Here is a 22,811-nt window from a genome sequence, read left to right as displayed (position 1 = left end):
ATCGGTTGTCAACTGACTGAGCAAATAATTTTTAAAATGAAAGATGCAATGTGGAAATCACATAACATAATATCATTTTGCTTAGTTATGTTATTTAGGTATGTGATATCCACGTTGCACCGCTCATTTTAAAAATTAATTACTCAGTGATTTGACAACCGATTTTGAAAAACTTTATATCGCTGGATAAGTGAATGACCTTTCTTTCAATTTACAAAAAAATATACTGGGTGTTCCATAAAAAAAAAGTCAACGTTTTTTTTTCAAAAATCCGCCATTTTTCTTTTCGTATTTGAAAGCGATATAAAAAATTCAGTCCATTCAGACAAAACTTTTACTAAATTAAAACATTTCATCGAAAACCGCATATTTCTATCTTAAGCCGTTTAGAAGTTATAGGCAGTTAAAATGGGGGAAAATATAAGTGGACACCCGGTATAAAAATCAACATATTTATACTAGTTTTACTACAAAAACACGTTTACGTCATTCAAGATTTCTGACGTCAAATCGTTGCCAAAACATTAGAATATGACTTTTCATCATGCCCATGTTTCTTGTACAGAGATATTTTTCTTTGTTTTCTTTACTGCACAAATAATATCTATAATTCTTTATTATAATTAATGATGTCAATGGCCGATTAATAATATGCCGAACTATATTAATCAACAACAACATTATAGTTTATAATCAATAAAATAAATCATTTAATATGTTAATGCTAAATAAACGATACGGGTAATATATTGCAGGTATAGCACGAGATTATTAATTTATAAAGAAATAAAGGCTTTGGATTTTTTTTTATCTAAATTATGTGTCCACAGGTACTTTATTATTTTTTATCTAAATTATGTGACGTTATTTGCTCAATTATATTTAAAAATTTATGCAAATAAAAATTTACTCTACTCTATTATTATTTATATTAGGTACTGCCTACTATGTCTTGGTCTGGAATAAACTGGCGTCTGATCGACCTATGGAGGAGCGGTACGGGAAGGGATAAGGGCTTCCGGCTTGGTGATACTCCTCCATAGACCCCTACCGAAGGGCGTTGACGCCTAAGAACGGTGTATACATACTACCTACTATGTACAACTATGTACATAGTAATAATATATTTAATATAATATATTAAAAATACCAAAGTATAGTACAAAATTTTATTCGTATTAAATACTATTCAATACATGCATATGTCATTTTTAGCTTTAAAACATTAAATGATCTATTTTATTGATTATACACTATAATATTATTATTAATTAACATTATTCGGCAAACTTTAATATATTTCGACAAGTAATGAAAAGCGATTGACATCATTAATAATTACTGCATTTTGCACGAGAAACAAAAGGCAAATAAGATATAAATAATACTAAAAATAAGATGCTAGGTATAAGGGAAAACAAATGACATTTTATAATGTAGTAACTGTAAGCTAATATATTATGAACATCATACATACCTGGATATGGTATTCTTCCATATGTGACCAGTTCTGTGAGAAGTATACCGAATGACCAAACATCGGATTTAATAGAGAATTTACTATAATTTGCAGCTTCGGGTGCTGTCCATTTAATAGGGAACCTAGCACCTACTCTGGCTTCATATTCATCTTCCTGTAATGATAAAATTAGAGCTGTGTATTAAATCCAATATATAAATGGGTTATTTACTACATCTATGTCAAGATACAGCTGAAACAAATAGACGACATCGAAGATATAAACGAGGGCTGGGAGAAAATTTAAAACAACATTGAAGAGGCAGCAACAGAAGCTCTAGGAAAACGCAAAGTCATACTGAACAAAAGAAACAACAACAATACACCATGGTTCAGAAAAGAAATAAAAGAGAAATGTAAAGAGAAGCGAGAGGCCTACATGAAGTATAAAACATCAAACACTCCAGAATCCAGAGACACCTATAGAAGAATACGAAATGAAACAAAGCAACTGGTAAGAAGAACAAAAAATGAACACTGGGAACAGTTTACAAAAATGATGGAAAGCGACTTCTACGGAACACAAAAATAAATATGGAGCTTCATAAGAAACCAACGGAAAGAAATGGCAGAATTGAAGGAATACAATAACATACCAGCAAAAGAATGGGGAAGATACTTGACGGAACTGTTTAAAGGAAAGGAAAATAATAATCAAAACAATAACCTACCTGAATTAAGACACGAAATAAAAATCAGTTTTCAGGAAGTAGAGATAGCCATAAATTCACTCAAAAACAGCAAGTCACCAGGACCAGACGGAATAACCAACGAGCTTCTAAAATACGGAGGAGAAAGTATAACCCTAGAGATGACAAAACTTATACAAAAACTAATATTGCACTGCAAGATACCAGACACATGGAGAAACAGCATAATGATACCAATGTTCCAGAAAGGAGACAAAGAAGACCCCACCAATTATAGAGGTATGAATCTACTGAACACCGCACTTAAGCTAACCACAAAAGACCTAACCAACAAAATCAATAAACTAACAACTTTATCAGATGAACAACAAGGATTCAGATCCGGAAGATCCTGCGTAGACGCCGTATTTGTACTGAGACAAATCACAGAAAAGCCATTAGTACAATAAATCAGCATATCTATGTTTCATAGACCTAACAAAGGCCTTCGATCGCATCCAAGTCGAAGACGTCTTACATTTACTGTATAGAAGAAACATACCAATCAATATTATACAAACCGTCGAAAACATCTATTTTCATAATCGAATACAGGCAAAGATAAATGCAAAACTATCGCAGTTTATACCTCTACAAAGCGGAGTCAGACAAGGTGACTCATTAAGCCCACTGCTCTTTAATATAATAATGGACGAAATAATAGAAGCAGTAGGTAAAGGTCATGGTTACAGAATGGGGAACAAAGAAATCCAAATATTATGTTATGCAGACGACGCCGCAATAATCGCTGAGACAGAAGACGATCTCCAAAGATTAACACACATATTCAATACAACAGCCAAGAAATACAATACGATAATATCAGCAGAAAAAACCAAATGTATGACAACATCTAAATTCCCAGTAAGATGTAAAATCGAAATTGATGGGAAAATAATAAAGCAGGAAGCAAGGTTTAGATATCTGGGAATAGATATAATCAGTTACGGAGATGTTGAAGAGGAAGTACGACAACAAAGCTTAAAAGCAAGTAAAGCAGCGGGATCCCTTAATGACACAATCTGGAAGAACAAACACCTAAGACAAGACACAAAAGCAAGAATCTATAAAGCAGCAATTAGACCTATATTGACATACACGGCGGAAGACAAGACCTGACACATCTAAAACGAGACGACTACTAGAAACAACAGAGATGAAAATACTCCGACGAATATCAGGGAAAAGTCTATTGGATAGGAAGAGAAAACATAAGAAGATCATGCAATGTAGAAGACCTAAATGGATGGGTGACAAAACGGAAACAGAAGTGGAACGAACACATTAGTAGAATGGTAGAGGATAGGATAGTACGATAGCACGAGATAAGTCACCAAATGGACGAAGAAGTATTGGCAGACCAAGAAAAAGATGGTGCGATAACTTAAATAATTTAGGAGGCTAATATTGAAGAAGAAACAGGCTTTAAAGCCTACATACCAAAAGGAAGAAGAAGGTTATTTACTACATTTATGTCAAAACAAACAAAAAATATAACAAGCAACAAAAATGACTAATAAATGACAATAAAGGCTATTATTCTATATATGATGAAGACTTTATCACATACTTAAGGAAGCAGTAGAAGACCTAGCTGATTTCGGCGTTAAGACAAATGCAGTGCCATTAGCTATAATAATTAGATATATACAGACGATACCATCATTTTGTCTGGCACTATAAAGGGGTTTCAGGAGCTTTTCTTTTAAACACTATTAATGAAAGAAGAGAAAGATTTGGATTGAACATAAACGTAGTTAAGATTAAGTTCATGATATTAAGTCGAAAAAGATATAACATCACCTTATAAGTCAATGGAGCACAAATAGAAAACATTGAAAAATTTAAATATCTGGGAAGCATTATTATGAAAGACCTAGACCCAGACTCTGAAATTAAAAGCGGAATTGAAGTGGCGAAAGCAACATTCAATACAATGAGGGCATTCTTATGTGATGATAATCTTAACTTGAAACTAAGGCTTATGGATCAAATCGAAGGCTGGAAGAAACCGACGTGGAATTGAAAGAAAATAAAAATCATTAAAGGAAGTGAAAAAAATCGTATATTAAAGTGTGTAAAGGTATTTTATTATCCTTAGCTAAGCTCTTTCGACAAAATTGTCATCTTCTGACCTAATGGTCAATGTATAAAAAATGTACCACTACTTGTGTGTGTGCGGATCGTGTTGAACATTGGATATTAGATGTTAAAAATGCATTACAATATGTGGATCTAATGTTGCAATTGTCTACCATACAATTCCGGAGGATGAAAAAATAATAAATACATGTAAAACAGCCACCCTATGACTCCTATGTGTATCATACATAATACACAACAGGTACTCTCCCTGAGCCTATGTGTATGAATTTGATACACAAGAGTAGAACTTATACAAGCGACAAAAAGTGGCCAGGCTGTGACAACTTATGAGGACAAATGGGCCCAGGAGTTAAAGTGTTATAAAATTTTTGTTCATGGTATGGGTATTTTTTCACCCAACCATTACAGTTGAAGAGGAGTAGTTGACTGACAATCATGGCTAAAAATCATGGCTCCGAAGCATTCGAGAATGGACAGGCATATAAAGTGCCGAACAGCTTTTACATATACCATAAAATAAAACAGTGATCATATACATATAACATAAATAAAACAGTAAGTCTTGCTATAGTGATCGCAAAGTCAGCGACACCAGAGAAGACACTTGAAAGAAGAGATAGTATTTAGTATTACAACCAATATACTGGCAACAGCCATAACTTATATTAAATTTATAATTTTGAAAAATATTCACCTTAATTAGTCTAGCCAGACCGAAATCTGCAATCTTTACTTCATTTCCTTCTGCTACCAAGACGTTTCTTGCAGCTAAATCTCTGTGAATATAATTCTGCGATTCCAAATAGGCCATTCCTGCCGCGATTTGAGCAGCCATGTCTATTAACTGAGTTAATTTGAGTGATTTTCCTTTGCCTTGGAGATATTCCAATAAGGAACCTAAAGAAACGATGACGATTATTGTAGCATTAGTTTCAACTGTTGTATTATTACTTAATTATTATTTTTAAATTCTGACTGTGTTGGTTTTAATTAAATATACGAAGTAGCTTCTACGAGAATATCATGGAGTAGGTAAAATAGTGTGTACATGGGCGCCTATATAAAAATTTTTAGGGGGGGGGAGAGACATGAAAATTTTGCACATTACAATTTGTATACTTTGGATGACAATATATAGTTTAAAGCACCCAAAAAGATAGGGGGGCACGGACCCCCTTCCCAAGGATATGGCGCCTATGGGTGTATACTGTGATTCAGGTACACACATATTTAGAAGGAATCAGAAACACTGTGAGGTTCAGGTTCTTGGTTCTTATGTTCAACAAATAAATGTAATATTTGAAATAGACGAAATAACGTGGGAGGAAGCTAAATCTATAGAGTGTTGATATACTCGGTTAGCTTATCCCAGCCCCAACTGTCAACTGTCCAACTGTTTAAATTTAGTAATTATTTTTTGCTACGTTGGTTAAATTTTTACAGACATTGGTTAGAAATTACTATAATGCACAACCAAGCCTACGTGCTCATAGCCAATATTTAAACAAAAAAAATTCACATTTAGTCTATTAATAAAATAAAACTGCATCAATTAAAATAAAAGTTTATTTTTGAAATTTTGTAGTCGTTTATAAATTACTATTTACAAATGGAAAGTTTTTATGAGAATTAATGAATATACAATCCTATTATTTATTATTATTCTCCTTTTTTTTTCACTGAAAGGAGTCTGCAACAGTAAGTTTATTTGAGCTATTAATACTGAAAGGTAGGAATTTTTGTGTTTCCGACGACATGCGACAGCGACAATAAATATGTCAAAATATTCCCAAGCTGACCGAACGGACTATATCGATACACCAGTTCCAAAGTGTAACAAGTCAAAAATCATTATGCTTTGTTTTTAAACCAGAAGAAGTAAACTAAAAGGACAGATTCACACCCAAGAAAGTCACTAGAATAATGACCAAATACATTTTCTTTTTTGGTTGATCATGTCGGCCTTCGACGGTAATCAATAAATTTTATATTATACTAATATCTACGTCGCTAAAGAGTTCTAAAATCAACTGTTTTTTTTTTACAAAAAAGCAGAGTAAAAATCTAAAAATTAAAGGCTTAACGGAGAAACACAAAAAATCGACGATATAACTCAATTAACCTATGAAACGTCACTAGTGTCAAAATTTGATAAATGTCATTAGTGTCAAAATTTTAAAACAGTGGAGTAAACTTGCCTGCGTTTGGACCAATTACAAACAAGCATTACGGTGCGGCAAATTTGAATTACTCCTCTCGGTTTAAAAATAGTATAGTTACCAGAAAACATGTTAACAACTCGAATGGTTACACTTTTGAACGGCTGGCGAACTTTCGACACCAGCTTGTGTTTGTACCTGGGGTAATCGAAGGGTCAAATTTTATTACAGGAAATTTCGACACCGCGCGGTAAAGCAGGTAGCTGGGTAATTACTTGGGTTCTCTCAATATCTATTATCACTTGCATCTAAATTTATACGAATATTATTCAGTTGTATTTTATTTCTTGTTTGACGTCTTATTTGTACATACATGGATAGTACATTTTCATACAGTACCAAATTTTACTATACATGGCTTGGAAAATGGACATTATGTTCCTTACAATGACATACAAAAATTTATTTTGTTTACTAAATTCTAAAAATTTTGCAACATTTCAATTATCGTTAGAGTCAACTGAAATATTTGTGGACTTTGAAAAGGCCATTCATTGTGCTGTATTGGGTATGTGACCCAATGTAAAAATTCGCGGAGGCCGTTTTCACTTGATGTTTAAAAAATTATGTTTAAAAAATTCAATCTTTGGGTTTGGTACAAGAATATAAGAATACAAATTCAGAAATTGCAAAATAGTTAAGGCATACGTTTGATTTAACCGAAGTTGAAGAATGATTTGTTTATGATTTCATGTCATATAAACCTAAACACTTGACATATTATGTGCAGATTATTTACCGCAAAATTACATAATCGATAGCCTATTTCCACCACAGATATGGTCTAATCAGAATCCAGGTCTATTACGAGGACCACGAATGCCTGTGAAACCTTGGGTCCCGGTGAATTCGTAACTATTTTAATTCGCCATCCTAATTACAGGTCAGTTGGTAACTCTACCCCTCAGGTAATTTTTCGGTAACCAATCGACTACTGGTGCATTCGAAACTAAATAATAATAAGGTATAATCTTTTAGACTTGAAATAAACATAATATGGAAAATCTCTTTGTTTTTAAATTATCAGATGGATTTAAATAAAATTTATCATTGCTAAACATCTAAGTATTGAATTTACGATTACTTGATAAAAACCAAGCTCGTATATAAGCTATACTTGATGGAAATAATATTTATAACACGTGTTAATGAAACACTATAATATTGTTTCAATTATTTTATTAAAATATTTCAATTTTTACTATTTTTTATAGACACATAATACAATACAAATATAACGTTTTTAAGCAAACCAAGAAACATTCGGTTTAGATTTAAGGTATAAGATTTAATGAATGGTTTCGAATTCACCTGTAGCCAGTTTCGAGTTAGCAGGTCAGGTAAAAGAAAAGTTACGAATTGGCCGGTGTACATTTTGATTTGAAAATTTTTGTCATTAAAAGTTACGAGTTGGCGCGTGTCCGAAACCTTCCATTCGAGGTTTAATTCTTCTTTTTACTCAATGCATCCTTTTGTTTTATGCTTATTGAAAAGTGGACACTTGTATGTCAAAATAAATAGTAGATACTATACGGCAAATTGGCAATTTTGGAGAAAATCATAGATAAACTACGATTCCAAAAAATACATACTTAGGTTAGATTTTATTAAAGCTATATCGTACCATTCCTATAATAAATTATTATTATATACATGTATATTGACTGTAAAATGTATAAAAATTACTAGTTGTGTTATATTCAGATATTATTACCGCTTTAGAAAAATAAAATGTATATTATGTTTATAAAATAAACAAATACATTAATTAATTATGGTATTTTATTTATGCCGCAACTGTATTTATTTGGTGTCGATTATTCCTGTAAGATAAAAACCGGCCTTTGGGGCTGGTGTCGAATATTGCCATTAAATTTTAGTCGCTACCTGCTTGGTGTCGAAATTTCCTACGCCCCTTTTGAACTAAAATAATTACCGTTTAATGCAAAATATATGTGTCAATCTTCACAGAACGATATTATAGAGCTGTTACCCTTTCAAACTCGTAAATATTGGTTATTGAAGCATTTACCAATTACTTAAGTCCCAATCACTAAAATTCAGACTTGTTACCCTTTGGAACTGGTGAATTTACTCAATAAAATTTGCTAAATTTTTGACAGAAGTATTAGAAATTTAATTTCACATTTTTCCATTTTTGACAATTTATTCCAAATAATTATGTAACCATCAATTACCACTACCACCTCTTATATTCTAATTTTATATAGGAGTTTGATACCAAGACTAAAGGTTCCAAACCAAGGCCAGAAAACAAAACAAAAAAAAATTTGATACGATTAATTATGCAACCAAGAATAACCAATATAATATGATTTGAATGTACAAGGTGATTCATTTATTTGAAGTAACAAACATTCATGTGATTTTAGTTACATTAAATTTTTGTACTGTTCTTAATCATTCCAGTTCAATGGCATAGAAAAGATAAAGTTAAATAATAAAGATAGTGGTTTTAAATGTGTTTAATAAAAAAGGATAAACAATTTTAAAACAAAAATTACTTTTTTGTATCACTTTCGATTATTAAGTATTTGAAATATTCTCCATGTTGACACAAACCTAATACCTACCTACGTAGCGAAATGCCTGCCAAAATTTGTTTAAACCTAGAGATGACACATTAAGTGAAAATCGTCCTGTATATTGTTAGAAAATTAATTAACACGTCAATTTATTAATAATAAAATGTATGTATAATGATTCATAAATAAAAGCTTTGTTTGATAGGAAAATATAATTCATAATAATATATATGTTAAATATTATACAAGGTTGTTTACAAAAATAAGTTTTACAAAAAATTGTAATTTAGAAAAGGCTTTTCATCTGAAACACAAAACGACAAATAAACTGTTTCTGTTATAATGTTTACTGTTAAAATAAGTATGTACAAGTAAATCAACTTCATCATTATTCTCTTTGCCTTTATTTCTATGCAGGGCTAGCTTCCTTACCACTTATCTGTAAGTTTCTATCTTGGTTCGTATCTATATCACTACCCTTCACCGACATATCACGTCGTCTCCATCTGGTTTAAATAGTTTGTTAATTTTTCTCAAGGCGACCACATTGTATACCAAACTATAACATATAGATTTTTTGTACAATAAAATTATACAGTATGTCCCTGTAAGTTGTATCCATATGGAAAACTTTTTTATTATTAATTTTACGAAAAAAAGTTATTCTTCATAAAAAGCTCTGCATGGTCCAAAACCTAAGATTTAACCATCAAATATCAAATTGTTTGAATATTATACGAGATATGTCAAAAAGTTTGAATTTCACTCAAGAGTAAAGTAGCTTTATTTTTCACAATATTGAAAATTGCTATTATGAAAAGTTGTTTGGAATTAAAAACTATATTCTAATATGCAATTACAACCTTCTAATTGAAAAAAAAAATTGAAAAATTATGGATAACTAACATTATTTTCAGTTATTTCAATTCAGATAACTCTTTTATTATTAATTTTACGAAGAAAAGTGATTCTCAATAAAAAGTTCTGGATGGTCTAAAACCTAAAATACAACCATCTTTTATCAAATTTTATCAATTTTTTACCAGGTATGTCAAAAAAGATAAATTTAGATCAAAAGTAAAGTACTTTTATAGGTCAGAATATTTCAATTAGAAGGATGTAATTACATACTGAAACATAGTTTTTAATTTTAAATAATTTTCATAATAGCAATTTTCGATATTGTGAAAAATAAACGTATTTTACTCTTGAGCGAAATTCATAATTTTTGACATACCTCGTATAAAATTGATAAAATTTGACATAAGATGGTTGTATTTTAGGTTTTAGACCATGCAGAACTTTTTATTAAGAATCACTTTTTTTCGTAAAATTAATAATAAAAGAGTTATCTGAATTGAAATAACTGAAAATAATGTTAGTTATCCATAATTTTTCAAAAAAAAAAAAAATTTAATTAGAAGGATGTAATTGCATACTAGAAAATAGTTTTTAATTCCAAACAACTTTTCATAATAGGAATTTTCAATATTGTTAAAAGTAAAGCTAGTTTACTCTTGAGTGGAATTCAAATTTTTTGATATACCTCGTATAATATTCAAAAAATTTGATATTTGATGGTTAAATCTCAGGTTTTGGACCATGCAGAGCTTTTTATGAAGAATAACTTTTTTTCGTAAAATTAATCATAAAAAAGTTTTACATATGGATACAACTTACAGGGACATACTGTATAACAAATTGTAAATTTTTTATTCCATGCACAACAAAATTGTAGAAGTAAAATTTTTCGAAACTATCTGTTAAAAAACTGAAGAAGAAGATCAACAGATTGTATACTTACCATTTCTCATTAATTCAGTGATAATATATATGGGTTCCTCAACAGTACAAACGGCAAACAACTGGATCAACTTTCTGTGCCTTAATTTTTTCATAATTTGAGCCTCGGCAAGGAAATCTTTGGGATCCATTGTGCCTGGTTTTAAGGTCTTTATTGCTACAGCGGTTGTGTTGTTCCACATTCCCTCCCATACTTCTCCAAACTGTCCATGACCTAACTTTCTGATAAACTTAAGTGATGATCGTTCGATTTCCCATTGGTCTCTAGTTCGGTGCGAGAGGCCTTCAGGTTGTGGTTTTTCAATCTACGACAAAAACAAGTAATTTAATTAAAAAAAACTATTTCCAAAGATCATACAGAACATTTAATCAAGAGAAACATATTTATCAAAAGTGAAAGAAGTGCAGTTCTCCCAAAGTAGCTTTGCCTTTTTTAACCCACAAGATGCTCAATAACATACACGCATTTGTACCAACAGATGATTTTTATATTATGTACAATCTCAATCTGTTGTATATGTTACAGTTCAAGTTGATTATCCAGTTGGAGTTGACTTTTCCTAGTTCGAGTCGACTCATACGGCTGGTTTTAGTAAAAGTTGATTATAAATATAAAATGAAGATTTTTATTCAACATTTACTAGTTAAGTTAAAGTATACTCTTCCCAATGCCATTTAATAAAAGTTGATTCACACAAACAACCGATTCTAGAAATTAAATGTTACTGCATATTATGTTCAAATCGTGATATTTATAGTCCAGCTGTATCGCCGCCCCCGTTAGGTAAATTATTCCAGTTCGATTCTTTTGCACAAACTTACTCAAAAAGAGGTCCTTATAACGAATCCACAGGGTGTCAGGTGGTACCTTAATCAAAAAATTGTTTAAACAATTTTTTTAAACAAATTCACAAAAAAAAATTTACTTCAGACATTTTTTTACATCATTTGGGTCATTCGGAGCAAAAGAGGTCTTTTGTGATTTTTCTGTAAAATTTATTGTTCTCGAGTTATACGCGATTTTCAAGGCTTAATAACTCAGTTAAAAATTATTATTATGAAAGTCAGAAAGTCACCCAATCAAATTTTAACGACCCCCCTACAAGGTACTGAAGAAATATTTGTCTTGTATTACTAAGCTGTTATTTTTAAATTTTTAATTATTAACAATGAGCGTTAGGAGCGTATTGGGGCAGGTGTCAATGTGAGTGCGACTGAGATGCACCATTGGACGGTCGGAATGGAGGATCTTACTCGCACTCACATTGACGGCCGCCTCAATACGCTTTTAGCGCTCATTGTTGATAATTAAAAATAACAGCTTAGTAATAAAATAATGACAAAAATTTCTTCAGGATCTTGTAGGGGAGGCTTTAAACTTTGATTAGGTGACTTTCTGACTTTCATATTAATAGTTTTTAATCGAGTTATTAAGCCTTAAAAATGGTCATTTCGTATTTTTCAAATTTTAAATCGCGTATAACTCGAAAACTATCAATTTTAGAGGAAAATCACAAGAGACCTTTTTTGCTCCGAATGACCAAAATAATCTAAAAAAATTTGTCCGGAGTGAAATACTTAGTTATTTATAAAACAGTTCGTGAAGTATGCTTTTTGCGCACGCATGCGATGTTTAGAGCACGAGCGGGCCGAGTGCTATACATCGCCTGCTTCATACAATATTTTATCTACCAAAAAAACTAATAAAGAACTGCAACTCTTCGTCACTGGAATACATTCCTATTTTACAATTTTTTAGAACTTTGACATTTAAAAATTCAAACTTCTGTCAAACCACAAAACTGTCAAAACTTTTTTTGTAATTTATTGCTCACATGTCATCACCATGACAAGGCGAAAGTTAAGGATATTTGATTATATGAAAGTGTGCTAAAAAACAGTGCGAAAAAGTAAATCCCATTTAAAATACATTATTACTTCAGGCACACTTTAAACCCTTCATGTACTGCTATCTATATTTACAATTTTCACACAATAAAAACTTATACATAATATGAGGTAGAGTAGATAAGAATTATTTTTGTGAATTTGGTTAACAAAAATTGGTTAAACAATTTGTCGACCGCGGTACCGCCTGACACTGTGTATTTGTTATAAGGATGTATTTGTTTGAGTAAGTTTGTGCAAAAAAATCGAATCAGAATAATTTACCTAACGGAGGCGACGTTACAGCCTGGACTAATAAGTAGTTGAAACGGTCAAAACAAAGAGACGCACACTCATCAAAAATGCACGGGAGATTATACTCGTATAAATTGTATAATCTACTTTTACTAACAAGGGTTAGGTAGAGTCAACTTCAACTAGTAAAAGTTGATTTAAATTTTTCAAATCAACTTTTACTGCTCGTTTCAGTTGGAGTTGACTCGAACTAGGAAAAGTCAACTCTAACTGAGAATCAACTTGAACTGTAACATATACAATGTACACAGACGGTTTAATTAGATATACCCCAATGAAGGAAGCGCTAAAATTGGCAACATTGCTTATGAGAATGACTTTCATTGCCACTGTAGAATGACGAATGACTGAATGAATCGCGCGAATCTGGTGCATTAGGTGGGCAGCGGGAAAGCAGTGTTGCCGTTTATAGTGCGTATATCTAATTGAAAACTAAAAAGTCTATTTTGCCACTTTCAATATGCCCACTTTATTTTTTCTACTTTATAATTTATACTACATGTTCTATTATTGACAATTAAAACTAAAATATGTAGTGGGTACAGAAGGCAGGCAAAATAGTATTCCTAAAAAATATGGATATTTTGTGTGTACTTTGGAACCAGATTTGCCAGTGTTGCAGACATGTGTATAATATTATACACATCTTCTCCTATACATAGCAAGTGGTATGATAAGGCGATTTGTTTGGCGAGATGACGAACTGAGTTAGACGAAATCCATTCTCCCCATTAATTTACCGCCTCAAGCGTCAAAATAGGTGCAATAGCAACGAAGATATGATATAGCGCTGTTTTGACAGTGTTGTCATATTTTTTTTTGTTAGTCAATCTCCATTCATTCCCCGTCTCTTATGCTAAACGATATATTGTCCTTTTGGCAATGCTGCCATCTTTGTTTTTGGTATCAACATATTCGCTACCCCCTCCTCTTTTATTTAATGTCTTAAACGTCAAAATCGGATCAATACCAACGAAGATACGATATAGTGACCTTTAGGCAAAGTCTTTGTGTCTGTTTTCGTGTTAACGTATTCGGTATCCCTTCTCTTTAACCTCTTAATCATAGTAATCGGACATATAACAACGGAGATATGATGTTTTAGTAATGTTTTTGTTTTTTGTCCCTCCTCTTTAATTTAACGCCTTAAACGTCAAAATCGGACCAATAACAACGGAAACACGGTGTAGTGCCCTTTGGACAATGTCTTTGCGTTTGTTTTTTGTGTTAACATATTCGCTACTCCTCTGCTTTCCAACGAGCCCTCTTACGTCATGATCCGATAAGCCGTCGCACATCCACCACAAAACGAGACAAAAATGACCAGAATGGATCTTAGCGATTTTATTCGTTTTCCCATACGAAATAACATGGGACGCCTTCACCAAATAGCCCGTTCTGTCATAGCCCTTTTACTTAAAATGGTAAGTAAAAAGAATATTAAATATGTAAGGACTGAAAATACCAAAATGTACATAATTAAATATTAAAAATGAAAGTCTAAGATCCGAATATACGTCGATCTGTACCCATCTGCTTGCCGGATGAAACATTTTTTTTATGAAATTTCATACATAGACAAATATTTCTAGCATGGGTTGCCTATCAAAATCGTGTCATTTTAAGGGGGGGGCGTAGGGGTTGAAATCAATATTTCAATCACATTTTTTTGAAAGTATGGTAGAATTATTTTATTTTTAAATTAAATATGCATATTCAGTACAATTTATAGATTATTCAAGAAAAAATTCAAAGAAAAATATTGAAAAATAAGCCAACGGTGGCAAATTTTTAAAGACATCTCAAAAAACAATGGATTTTGCGGTGGACTCGTCAGAACTCATCATTGGATCATGGTAAACAAAAAATTCAAAAATATTTTATTTGCTTATTAGTTTCTTTAGGTTACGCTGTCGAGTTTTTTAGTTTTATCGAATTTTGATAAAAGCTTTTTGATATAGCTCAGAAATCAAAACAACGAATATTTTTTGCAAAAAAGGGTGAAAATCAACCTATTTATTATTATGTAACAAAAATAAACATAAAACAAAAAATAACTCGATAGCGTTACCTCAAGGAATGTCTAAAGAAAATATGTACAAAATTCCTGGTGGGTCGGTCAAGTAGTTTTCGAGTTACAATGTCTACAGCCTTTGAAAAAGGCAGTTTTGAGGAAAAAGCTTTTAAAGTATTGTCAACTTTTATTTTCAATTTATTTTTGTCTATCAAATCGTAAAATGATGCCCACCGGAATATCTTTTTAAATCGCGGAGTAATTTACAAAAGAAAATAAGAACAGCTGTTGACCGTTGTTCACTACGTTCAAGCGTGCTGGCGCGAACCTACTACAAAGCGAGTAGAAGGTAGAGATATTCAACACTATCTCCCTACCTTCGACTCGCTTTGCAGCAAGTTCGCGCCAGCGCGCTTGAGCGTAGTGAGAAACGGTCAACAGCTGTTCTCATTTTCTTTTGTAGATTACTCCGCGATTCAAGAACATATTCCGGTGTGCATCACTTTACGATTTGACAGACAAAAAAGACGTTTACGTTCTTCTCAAAACTGCTCTTTCGAAGGCTGTAGACATTGTAACTCAAAAACTACTTGACCAACCCACCTGGAGTTTTGTATATATTTCCTTTAGACATTTCTTGAGGTAACGCTGTCGAGATATTTTTTGGTTTATGCTTATTTTTTGTTTAACAATAATAAATGTTCCCAGAAGAGAGAAGGTTCCCATTGTTTTCAGTCTGGTGGGATGTAGAGTCACATTATGTTGTTTTATACGACTTTAGATTGAAAACTTAGTATTTTGCTAGCAGTTGCCGCTAGGGCATCTGTGCCATTTCGTTCGTTGCAATCCGTGACTGCACGCCGGGGTTTGTTTTGGTTGGATCAGAGAGAGCAGCATATGTGCCTCCTGATGAGAGACTAATAAGTTCCGAAACCGGTAGAGGTACTTGCTGCACTCTCTGATTAGACTAGAATAATATGATTCGGCTGTATTTTCGTTTTGCAACGAAATTGAAAATGGTTATTCATTTTTGAATAATAAATAGGTTGATTTTCGGCCTCCCTTATGGATAGCTATGACACGATTTTGATAGGCAACCTATGCTAGAAATATTTGTCTATGTATGAAATTCCATAAAAAAATGTTTCATCCGACAAGCAGATGGGTACAGATCGACATATATTCGGATCTCGTACATGTATTATGGAAAATATTGTACATTAATGACTTAATAATACTTAATAAAACTTTATAATGTTTTTATGATCTGAATAATTTATTAATCATATAACTGAATAAAGAATATTAAGAACAAAGGTTAAGCAGGCGAATATACAATTATTTAAAACATTAAAGTAATATGCATATTTAAACAGTAATTCTTGAAAAACTAAAAAGCAGAACAATACAGAACATACACATAACGTGCATAATTAACAGCTATTGACTATAAAATAAACAATATCTCTAAAGTGCATATTAAAATTGACAAAAAATATCGAAATACTTCAAAGAGTTCTGGGCAAAAACTTTTCAGCTCTCCAAAATAGTTTATTACTATTACGGAATGGGTAGTATTTAAACAATATTTACTTTACTTAAAACTTAAAATAATGAAAAATTATTTCGCTTAGAACTTAGAATATCATACTAGACATATTAAATTTACCACAATATTCTAACAAGCAGTATTTGTAAGAATAAATACGACAAATATCGCCCCACCTTTTGTTTACGTTGGATATTTACCACCAAAGACTTGTACTTAGTTCTATATTCGTTGATTCAGAGTGTATGTATGATTATTCTTATTCTTATTCTTGGTCATAAATAAATTAATGTCTGTCTACGTTTTACAAAGTAATATTAAAATTTACAGATAGGCACAGACTGTTCACATGATCCTAAGTCAAATGTGTTGTGGTTTTGGCCGCAGTTGTCTTGGAATTGAAATAAGTATAGATCAATTCACTAACGAGAAAGTTTTTGCGCTATAATTTGTTGATTCAGATCATATTCATATTGTCCCTGTGATCGAGAAAACCTAAAAAATAAATAACCTGAGAAATGTGAATATCAGACAAGATTTTGAGAAAGAGATCAACGAATATCTCTATAAAGTATTCGATCAATAAACAGTGAAAGCGAAAAAGATAAAAGCTTAAATTGTATATAGATAAGGCAAAAACGGCGGGTTCGTTGGAAGAAATATTCCCATGAGATTTTTGCATAATCACATTCGTGAGATACCCTAGAATAAGGTTCAAGAAGTCGCCCACGCGAAAAGTGAATCATTTTTTTTAACAATTTTTTTTAATCAAATTGCAAATATCAATATTTTCGGCCCGGACAATTTTTTTTAGATTTTTCGGACCATTCTGTACAGAAAAGGTCTCTTGTAATTTTTCTCTAAAGTTGATCGTGTTCGAGTTATAAGCAATTTAAAATTTGAAAAACACGAAAATGGCCATTTTTAAGACTTAATAACTCGGTTAAAGATTATTATTATGAAAGTCAGAAAGTGACTAAATCAAATTTAAAGCCCCCCTTCATGATCCTGAAGAAATTTGTGTCATGAATTTATTACTAAGCTATTATCTTTATTTATTAATAATGAGCGGTAAGATCGTATTGACGCGGCTGTAAATGTGAGTGCGAGTGAGATGCGCCATTGGACTGCATGAATGGCATCTCTTTCGCACTCATCATGGACGGCCGCCTAATACATGCATGGCGCTCATTATTTTTACTTAAAAATAACAGCTAAGTAATCAAATAATAACAAAAATTTCTTCAGGATCATCTAGGGGGGGGGGCTTTAAACTTTGATTTAGTCACTTTCTGATTTCATAGTAATAACTTTTAACCAAGTTATTAAGCCTTGAAAATCGCCATTTTTCGTTTTTTTTCAATTTTAAAATGCTTTTACCTCGAAAACTATCAACTTTAGTGAAAAATTATAAGAGACCTTTTTTATCCAGAATAGTCCAAAAAAAAGCCTAAAAAAAATTTGTCCGGGCCAAAATATTGATTTTTGCAATTTGATTAAAAAAAAAATTGTTAAAAAAAAATTTGAACCACTTTTCGCCTGGGCGACTTCTTGAATCTTATTCTGGAATGTCTCACGAATGTAATTATGCAAACAAATCTTATGGGAGTATTTTCTCCAAGGAGCCCGCCGATTCCGCCTTGTCTAATAGATACAACGATGGACCAAGGCCAAAAATTAAAAAACTATCCAGGAAACTAGATAGAGAAAAGAATAATGTGAAAACATGGCAAATTAATACATTTAATATACCAAATATGGCAGGCTCAGTGCGCATAAAAAACTAAAGGGATAACAGGAATCCAGTTTCGTGTAGTTCAAGACTGAGAGATAATCGCAAATCTAAAAAAAATAATTACAAAGACTGACTGAAATACATACACGAGTTATTTGCAAACAATAGAAACAACCTGTAAGGTTCAAAGAACTCTAAGTCTAATACCTTACTGTACGGCGTAGGAGCGTGGACTCTCAAGCAGAACAATATAACAAATATTGAGACTTTCGATATGTGGAGCTATCGTCGAATATTGAAAATAAATATAAAAAGAGAAAATTGGAATTTTTGGCCCATCTAATTAGGGGACAGAAATCCATATTTCTACAAACTATAATGCAAGAAAATATGGAAGGACGAAGACATCCGATGTCCTGCATGAGAAACATAAAATAGTGGTTTAGTTGCATCATAAACGAACGCTCTAAATAAGACTAAAATATCCTTCATGACGTCCAATTTCCAATACGAGAGGATTAATCGAAAATAGTAGTTTCATATAAATATTTGCTTAGGCCTGATATTTATCATCACCCAATCATTTTAAATTTTTTATTTACAGAAATCTTTAAAAGTATTCGATAATCTTAGGAAAACTACGTGTAACAAAGTATTAAAAGTAATGAACATACCTCGGGAATAATCTGCATATAAAAAAGTATTTGTTAGAGATAATAGCCAATAGCTGTTACAGATGTTAAAAATAGTATGTCAGGTTAGAATAGCTAATTCGATGTACATTGTATGTCAGTAGTATGAAATATTCGTGGTCAGGCATCTCGTAATGCGACAGTTTCTTAACCACACAAATGGTAACGGGCAATTCGTAACGGCGACAGTTCGTAACGGCGACAGTTCGTATCGGCGACAGTTCGTAACGGCAACAGTTCGTAATGGCAACAGTTCGTAACCGCGACAGTTCGTAACCGCGACAGTTCGTAACTATACATATTCGTAACGGACAATTCGTAACGTCAAAATTGAATTATTCTGTGTATTTTTGTTAGCGTGGAAAGTAACTTTCATTACAGTTACAATTGAAATAACGTGTATCAACTTCACGTCAGGATAAACATTTTCAACACATTTCATATTTCGTGGAGAAATAAATTTTTAAAATTGTCTTAAAATAACTATAATGTAGTAATGTAAATTGTAATAATTATTATAGTAAAATAAATATATTATTTCTTACAATGTATTATAAATGCATTATTTATTATTAAACTGTTTTTATTTGCTTAATTATTTTTCACACTTAGTTTTACAACCTTAAAAAGATAATTCAAGATAAAAATTTTTAAAAATCTTTAGTTGTCATCTTCACAACAATATAAATATGCAAAAATATGTGTGAAATAAATTTTCTTTATCTAAAAAGAAGTGGTCTTAAAAAAAGGTACCATTACTTTTAGTGTAGGAATGTATGCAAAATGTATTTTTTTATTAAATTAAATTCTTAATTTGCTAAGTAAAATTAAATGTGGGCGTTACGAATTGTACCGTTACGAATATGTATAGTTACGAACTACCGCTGTTACGAAGTGTCGCAGTTACGAACTGTCGCGTTACGAGATGTCATGGAACCGAAATATTATGAATAAACATACAAAAGCGAAGTATATCGGAGTCTATTTGTCTCAACTAAGCACCGAATACTTAACTCAGATTAGAATTGAAAGTGACATGAATCGATATTTGAATATACAAATTTAATGCAGTAATTAGTACACAAGTGAGATTTTTAATTAGTCACATTCGCGAATTAACCCTATACCGCAGTCACCAACTGGAAGAGTCTAAATTCGTAAGACTCTGCTCATCTATTGTCTTTTTGTGTTCAAGTAATTCTCGTTCAATTCGAAAAAAGGTGTGCGGAAACTTTCTAGTCCTGTCGCCAAGGGCCTCCTTTATTCAGATGGACTTACTTAAGTTTTTTATGTATTTTGACCCGTAGAACACGAATTTTTTGGGTAACAGTTGATTCGGATGTCGATAATATTGTTATAAACAAAGAACTTGAGCAAGAGAATGGTTGCACTTACGACCAGTCAATTTCTATATTAAAAATGAGTGAAACGCCTTAAAAAATATACAAAGCAAATAAAACATCTGGCATGAATTAAAATACCAATTATTTAGACATAAAAATAAATAACAACATTAAATTTAAAACCACTAAATCCAAAATTGAGATTAGTAGATATTTGCTTAATTAATTAGTATTTAAAACAGAGAAATTCTATAGGCAGGTAGTAGTGAGAAGTTTTTCCATATCGTCTAATACCCCAGTTGTCAGAGACGCAAATTCTACTGAACCTTTAAAAATTATACGAACAAGCTGAATTTTGCTTAAAATGTTAATATTGGGACCCCAAAAAATCCCATTGATTTCCATTTTCCTCTAAAATCCCCATCGCAGAGGGAGAACGGAAAATATCAATTTACCAAGAATCGGTAGGCCGTAGAAAAAACTATTTCAAACAGAAATGCTCTTTCAAGTAGCTGAGATAATTCTGAATAAAAATGTTTATTAGCACTTCTGTAGAATGCACCGTTTTCCAGGCAGGCCGCACATCAAAGAGACATGAAACGTGAAACATTAAACGTGAAACATGAAACAAATAAATTGTAAAAAAAGTAAGCGTTTCAATGTGATATGCTAATCGATGAAACAAAAATAAAATGTGTATAGTCGACAATGGAAAGTGATGGCGAGGTCGTTGCTGTCGGCGCAGCTCTTTGAAACGTGAAACATGAAACAAATAAATTGTGAAGAACGAAACCCTTTCACGTAGTGTAGGAAACAGGTTGAACTTCGCAAACTCGGCACAAGTCCGGTTTTTTTCTGGTATATCAAGGGGTGCTTTTAATGAGACTAACTTTTCCTTAAAAGATTTCGCTACGGAACGCCCATTTTCATCCCTTTAAAGGGGGTAGTTTGTGGTTTTTGCGAAACGTAGCCCTTCCCGTACGTTATTGCAAAAAATTCCTTAATAGAAATATAAAGAGGCTATATTTCCTACAATTTATTCCGCGACAGCATATATCTATCACACACCGTTTAGCGGAGGTGGCGCCCCAAAGTTGACAAGTTAAAAAAAAATGTTTAAAAAAAAAATATTTTTCGCTAACCGTAATGGGAATCAAGAAGCAACCCAGCGGCAATTAATCACAAATAAATGTCTGATTTTTTGGTATAGGTTTCATTTAAGGACAATTGTTCATTTTTTAATTAGAGGGTGTTATACTAGCGTAAAAAACTTTCAGCGATTACCCATGTACAAGTACTATTTACAAATTTGTATAATTCACCCCCATATTTTCCCAGAAACCACCCCAAAAAAAAAGGAAAATGAATAAAGAAAATATGCATAAATTGACTCTGGGCCACCACTGTGGCTTTAAGGTGCAAAGAAAGTAAAAACAAAAACTGGAGCCAGCCAAAGCATTTCTGAGGTTTGCGGCGCCACTGTGCAGTAACGGTTGCATATACGAAAAAAATGTATAGGACCTTATTTTTATAGCAAATAGGGTTCTTTAATTCTGTATAAGCGTTGTTTCAAAAAATATATAGGTAATGAGAAAATCGTAACAACATGCTCGCCAAACTTATTTTCAGGGATAGGGGTAGTTTCCGCAGGGATGTTGCAATAACCATAATAATTAATTATATATGTATGTATTTATAAAAAACCCTACTGATGGAGTAGGATTTTTCCCTACTCCCTTTAAAGGAATGAAAATGGGTGTTCCGGGGCAAATCTTTTAAGAAAAAGTTAGTCTTATAATAAGCACCCCTTGATAAAGCAGAAAAAAAAAAATAAAACCGGACTTGTGTCGAGTTTGCGAAGTTTAACCTCTGTTTCCTACACTAATATACTAATCAAAGAAACAAAAATAAAATTTGTATAGTAAATAATGGAAAGTGATGATGACGAGATCGTTGCTGTTGTGGCAACTCTTTAATTACTGTACAAAAATCATAACCATAGTACATAATATTTGGTTGCAAACGAATTAAATAATCACCGTGCTAAATTTTAATCATTTTATAGAATGAGTATTCAAACATTTACATTGCTTTATTGTGGGTCCTGGTTAAAAAAAAAATACGATATTTTCTTGTTATTGTCTATTCGAGTACCACTCCAGGTGATAATTATACAACTCTTCGTTCTACTCCACCACAGAAACCAATACAATATTAAATTCTTGGTCGGCATTCATTTTACGCACATAATTAATTATTTAAAACAATGAACCTGACATCGAATAAAAAAATATGAAAAAATATTTTTTAAGAAACGCTTTTATTTAGTTATGAGTGACTAAAAGTTAAAATATAAAAAAATCAACTAAAAAGCAAAAAATAAAAAAAATCAAA

At 32.0% G+C, this 22,811-nt stretch overlaps 1 protein-coding gene across 2 annotated transcripts in view; it reads right to left on the bottom strand.

Moving 5' to 3' along the window:
* Positions 1-22,811, bottom strand: part of LOC114327783 (tyrosine-protein kinase Src42A) — a 460,643-nt gene that overhangs the window by 5,774 nt on the left and 432,058 nt on the right. For both annotated transcript variants that reach the window (XM_028276491.2, XM_028276490.2), the window contains 3 exons: positions 10,884-11,187; positions 5,009-5,211; positions 1,478-1,634 (listed from right to left, as the gene is read on the bottom strand). In XM_028276491.2, the coding sequence (XP_028132292.1) occupies positions 1,478-1,634; positions 5,009-5,211; positions 10,884-11,187 (664 nt within the window). The remainder of the gene's footprint in view (positions 1-1,477; positions 1,635-5,008; positions 5,212-10,883; positions 11,188-22,811) is intronic.

This window comes from Diabrotica virgifera, chromosome 1 (genome assembly GCF_917563875.1).
Source record: "Diabrotica virgifera virgifera chromosome 1, PGI_DIABVI_V3a".
NCBI classification, from domain to species: domain Eukaryota; kingdom Metazoa; phylum Arthropoda; class Insecta; order Coleoptera; family Chrysomelidae; genus Diabrotica; species Diabrotica virgifera.
The sequence above is the reverse complement of the archived record's forward strand: the minus strand, read 5'-3'. Positions and strand labels throughout refer to the sequence as shown.